General features: G+C 54.1%; 1 protein-coding gene across 1 annotated transcript; it reads right to left on the bottom strand.

Moving 5' to 3' along the window:
• Positions 1 to 779: 779 nt before the first annotated feature.
• Positions 780 to 2528, bottom strand: ZNF668 (zinc finger protein 668). Its single transcript, XM_056864206.1, has one exon. The coding sequence runs from the start codon at positions 2526 to 2528 to the stop codon at positions 780 to 782; it is 1749 nt and encodes a 582-aa protein (XP_056720184.1).
• Between the last annotated feature and the right edge of the window lie 3472 nt (positions 2529 to 6000).

Genomic DNA, 6000 nt, shown 5'->3' on the forward strand with positions numbered 1-6000 from the left:
CAGGGGGTTGTAATAGATGACCCTGGTGGTCCTTTCCAACTCTATGATTCCATGAAAAGGCTTTGGGGTTCTATTTCCCCTATCCACAATTTGCAAAATTAAACCTAACACCCAGTATTCGTCTTTAGAACAAACAAGGCCTTTTATTTCGACTGTTCATACAAGCCCGGGTGGCATGAGACAGATTTATGAAGGTAATTGTCCTGGAAGAGAATGGAAGAAGGGGGGGGGGGCATCCTTGCTTCTTTCCCTCCCCACAAAGAAAAGCCTCTTCCGTACCAATTAATCCCCGCTTCCCAACCCCCAAACTGTATAAGATTTTTACTGATGGGGTGCGACGGACGCATGCGCACCCAGCTGCAAGAAGCGGATCACCCTGCAGAGGGTGTGAGCACATAACCACATTATTGTATCGTCCCCCTATTGACAACGGGGGACCACTGTCAATATTTGGAAAGCATTATTCCCTCCCTCCCGCAACCCATTTTTTGTTCAGAACTCGGCAGACGCTGTTTTTGATGCTGGGGGAGTGCGCATGAGAGACTGCAGCCACACCCACCTACGAAAAGCACAGATAGCCATGGCCCCCTCCGGAAAATAAGTGCTCAAGGGGGCTTGGAAAGAGCCGTTTCCACAGGGGAGCCACTGGAGAGAGGAGCACTGTCCACAGCACATTATTCAGAAGGAGGCGGAAAGACACGTCACCACAAGCGAGGTCACGGAACGGGCATGCCACACCACCCAATCGCGACTGGGGAGGGAGGGGGAAGGGGCGGGCCTCAAGACGGTTCAGTGAGAGCTTCCTGCAGACAGTCCGACGGGGAGTCTTTGTCCGTCCCTGCGCCGTCGTCGTGGGGATGGATGTGGGCGGGCATGAGCGGCTCGTAGGTCGTGATGGTCGCGGTCACCACGGTGTCCTCGGGGGCCCGGCTTTCTAGCGCCCCGTGGGTCTTGAGGTGCTTGCGCAAGTCGGAGGCCCCGAGGAAAGCCTTGGAGCAGTGGGGGCAGGCGTGGGGGCGCACCCCCGAGTGGATGCGCTCGTGCTTGCGGAGCCCGGCCCGGTCCGAGAAACCCTTGCCGCATTCCGGACAGGGGAAGGGCCTCAGGCCGGGGTGGGCCAGCCGTTCGTGGCGGCGCAGCTCCTGAGTGGAGGAAAAGGCCTCCCCGCACTCCCCGCAGGCCGGCACGACCGTGGCGACCACAATGGCCGACTGGTCACCGGGGGGCGGGTCCTGGCTGCCGAGGGGGGCGGGCCTGTCGTCGTTGCTCTCGTTGCCGTGGGTGCGCTCGTGCTTCCGGAGGCTGGAGGACACCACGAAGGCCTTGCCGCAGCGCTCGCACTTGAAGGGCCTCTCCCCGGAGTGGACCCGGTAGTGCTTCGTCAGGCTGGCCCGCTCGGCGAAGCTCTTCCCGCACTCCCCGCACTGGTGGGGGCGCTGGCCCGAGTGCACCAGCAGGTGGCGCTTGAGGTCCCACGAGGCCACGAAGCTCTTGTCGCACTGGGAGCACTTGTGGGGCCTCTCGCCGGTGTGGATGCGCTGGTGCATGGCCAGGTCGGCCGGCTGGCGGAAGGCCTTCCCGCACTTGTCGCAGGCGTAGGGCTTGAGGCCCTGGTGGGCCCGCTGGTGCCGGCGGAAGCTGGAGGGGTCGCTGAACATGCGCCCGCACTGCGGGCAGAGGAAGGGCTTCTCCCCAGAGTGGGTGCGCTGGTGGCTCTGGAAGGAGGACAGCTGGGTGAAGCCTTTGCCGCAGAGGCTGCAGCGGTAGGGCTTGTGGGCGGCGTGGATGCGCTGGTGGCAGGCCAGCGAGGACGAGCGGGAGAAGGCCTTCCCGCAGTCCTGGCACAGAAAGGGCCGTTCCCCGGTGTGGGAGCGCTCGTGGTTCTTGAGGTCTTTCAGCTCGGCGTACGTCTTGCTGCAGACCTCGCACTGGTAGGGGCGCAGGCCGGCGTGCGTGCGGCGGTGCTTGCGGAAGACCGAGGGGTCGGCGAAGCACTTCCCGCACTCCCCGCAGGAATACGGCTTCTCGCCCGTGTGGGAGCGCTGGTGGATCCTCAGCTTGGAGAGGGTGCCGTAGCCCTTGTGGCACTGCTGGCACCGGAAGGGCAGGTCTCCGGTGTGGCGGGCCATGTGGACCCGGAGGCAGACCGGCTGCATGAAGGCCTTGCCGCACTCGTGGCACACGAAGGGCTTCTCGCCGCTGTGGCTGCGCCCGTGGTTGCGCAGCTCCGGCGCCGTCTTGTAGGCCTTGGCGCAAAGGGGGCACTGGTGCGGGCGCTCCGTCTGGTGGCTGAGCTGGTGCTTGCGGAGCTGGGCGCGGTCGGGGAACGCCCTCCTGCAGCTGGGGCAGGCAACGTCACCTGCTGGGCCACCGCCCGCGTGGGTCTTCAAGTGGCGCAACACCCGCGGCACGCTGGGGAACGTCTTGCCGCAGGTCAGGCACTTGTAGCGCCGCCCAGATTGGATGTAGCCGTCCTCCTCGTCCTCCTCTAGCTTCACTTCCACGGCTACCTCTTCTTCCTTGGCCATCTTTGGAGAGGGCGCTGCCTGAAACAAACATGGAAATTAAACTTACAGCCACCATGACACCCACCATGATAGCAATCCTTGGCAAATGAGTGCAGAGCCCAGAATACACATCTGACATGGAAGAAGTTGGTTTTTATATGCCGACTTTCTCTACCACTTAAGGGAGACTCAAACTGGCTTACAATCACCTTCCCCACAACAGACACCCTGTGAGGTGGGTGGGGCTGAGAGAGAGTGATTAGCCCTTGCGACTGGAAGGCAGTATGAAGCTTCTGGATTGGACAAGCTTAATATAAACACCAGTACTCTGCCTTTCTACTGTGCTCTGGCCCCCAGCAACTTATCTCTGAAATACATACATATTTATTACAGCCAAAGGCCAGCAGAAAATATAAAATACATATCCTATGTTAAGATGTAGACAAGCGGGAATGTGTCCAGAGGAGGGCAACAAAGATGGTGAGGGGTCTGGAGACCGAGTCCTATGAGGAAAGGTTGAAGGAGCTGGGGATGTTTAGCCTGAAGAGGAGAAGACTGAGAAGGGATATGATAACCATCCTCAAGTACTTGAAGGACTGTCATATAGAGGATGGTGCCGAGTTGTTTTCTGTTGCCCCAGAAGGTCGGACCAGAACCAACGGGTTAAAATTAAATCAGAAGAGTTTCTGTATAGACATTAGGGAAAATTTTCTAACAGTTCGAGCGGTTCCTCAGTGGAGCAGGCTTCCTTGGGAGGTGGTAAGCTCTCCTTCCCTGAAGGTTTTTAAGAAGAGGCTAGATGGCCATCTGTCAGCAATGCTGATTCTATGACCTTAGGCAGATCATGAGAGGGAGGGCACCTTGGCCATCTTCTGGGCATGGATTATGGGTCACTGGGGGTGAGGTAGTTGTGAATTTCCTGCACTGTGCAGGGGGTTGGACTAGATGACCCTGGTGGTCCCTTCCAACTCTATGATTCTGATTCTAAAACTATACAGATCATGCTTACAGCATCTCATCCATGCTAATTAATCTGGACATTTACCCATAAAATTTTTATTCATCGTTAATGCCTTCCTTTTCCAACAAAGAGCAGAATTTTGCTACAGAGTGCGAAATAAGAGTCACCCTGTCTTTCAGTAGATATTCCACCAAAGAAGTCTCAGAGATGTGAGAATGCACAAACCGAGTTAGCAGGGGAGTAATTAAACGATTTCAGGCATCAGCTTATCTCCACGATGAAGACGGCTCCTTCCAGCTCCGGCTCAATAAGTCCCCACAGCTTTCAACTAGCCCTGACGGTTGTGTGCGTATAAAGAGCTGTCAAGTCACAGCTGAGTTATGGTGACCCCACAGGATTTTCAAGGCAAGTGATTAAGCAGAGGTGGTTTGCCATTGCCTTCCTCTGCAGGGTCTTCCTGGGCCGTCTCCCATCCAAGTACCGACCCAGCTTGGCTTCCCAGATCTGATGATATCGGGCTAGACTATACCATTCCACAACCTCTGACCCTTACAAAAGTCAAAATCATTTGACCCGCACCAGAGTCAAAGCTCCCTTCATCAGACATGAGACGAAGAAAAGAGTCAGTCTATTTAATACAGCTTGAAATGAGGAATGTCCCTTTCATTCTTACGGAGAGCTTGCAAAGAAAGTGCACTTAAATGTATCTTTTCTTCTTTTATATATATGAAAATTATCCAGTCTTTCTAGAAAGCAGTCGTAAAATGGCTGGCGGTAGTAAAAGAAACAATATCTGGCCTCCAGGGGAAAAAAGGCAAAGCAGAGCATGTAGGAACAGAGTTCAAAATCCAGAAATTGGTGGGGGGGGGAAGGGGAGAGAAGACTCCTGCTTTTCTCTGCTCAACCAGGGCAGACCATACAGGGTTTTGCTTTATTATAAGGAGTCAGAGTGCTGCCGTTTTCAAAATGGCCAGATTTAGAATCTAGGGGAAAGGGAAGGAGGAGGAAGTCTGAGAAGAGGAAAAGAAAATACCTTAAAACGCAGATATTGCTAAATACAAAAGATGAAAACAACTTAGGGGGTGCACGATCCTCCTTTTAGGAGGGATCCTACTTGTAAAAGGACATCCCCAGTCTCCAAGAGAAAAACAGCGGCCAGGGATGAAAAAGGCCAACAGAAACAAGATAGGATGGGCCACATACCTCAAAAGGAGTTTCACACATGAAGCTGCCTTCTACTGAATCAGGCCCTTGGTCCATCAAAGTCAGTACTGTCTATTCAGACCGGCAGCGGCTCTCCAGGGTCTCAGGCGGAGGTGTTTCACATCACCTACTTGCCAAGTCCCTTTAACTGGAGATGCCAGGGATCGAACCTGGGACCTTCTGCATGCCAAGCATGTGCTCTACCACTGAGCCACGGGAGAGATTTGCTGGGTAAGAGCAAGAAAGTGTGTGTGAGTGACAGAAAGAGAGCCTTTTCTTTTCTCCAGTGTTTAATCTAAACGAAGGTTTTGCTTTGGAACCTATTTCGAGCCCTCAGAGTACGTAACACGACGTGACACATCTGGGAGTTTCCTTTGAGCATGTGCTGAGTGCCTATTTCGCACCACAGAACCACACCTTGCCCACCACACACCTGGTATTAGAAGGCTGAGCCTCCAGCAACACTCCTGTCAGATGTGAGTGGAAATATTCCTCTGGGTGCCTCCATCATCTAGAGCTATAGTGAAAAGAGGAACTATATTTGATGTGGCTGAGCCACAAAACCCAGGGAGATCCCTCCCTGTCTGTCTATCCATCCACCCATTTTTTTACTCCTTCCCTCTCTCCAAATTGCTCAGAGCCATGTATACGGGTGGATGCAGACAAGGATATCCAGAGGGATGCCAGATCATGGATCTGAGGAAGAGAGGAAGGGATCTAGAAGACGAAACAAACTACTGGGGATTAATTTTGGATTCCTGCCCTCCTTCCTCATTCATACAGGCACCCACACCCTGCTGACTAACACCAAGGTCGCTGCCCCGAGGCATTCACAGTCTAAGCCTGGGAAGGTGTGTGTGTGTGGGGGGGGGGTGACAGAAGGTAAAGTTAAAAAAAAGGAAAGAACATGCGCCGAACCATCGTATGTACTGTGAGAATTCGTTGGGGCTGGGGGATAGGAACTGAAGACTTATTTGACATCTCAGCTGTCCGATTGGTCACCCTGGGATATTCTGTCGTGGGCTACTCGATGTTCTTTAGCAAAGGCTCCAGGTCAGAGCTCCTACTGCATGGCAGGAAGATCCTCAGTTTCCCCCCCCCAAAAAAATAAAAAATTGCCCGCAGAAGAAGGTAATGCGGACCCTTTCGAGAAGGCTTGCCAAGGCATTTCTACCATTTTAGGGGAGGGGCCGTAGTAGAGCATTAGGTAGAGCATCTGCTTGGCATGCAGAAGGTCCCAGGTTCAATCCCGTCCGTGGTAGAGCATTAGGTAGAGTGGTAGAGCATTAGGCATGCAGAAGGTCCCAGGTTCAATCCCGGCCGTGGTAG

The sequence above is a fragment of the Euleptes europaea genome, chromosome 18 (assembly GCF_029931775.1).
Source record: "Euleptes europaea isolate rEulEur1 chromosome 18, rEulEur1.hap1, whole genome shotgun sequence".
Classification (NCBI taxonomy): Eukaryota; Metazoa; Chordata; class Lepidosauria; order Squamata; family Sphaerodactylidae; genus Euleptes; species Euleptes europaea.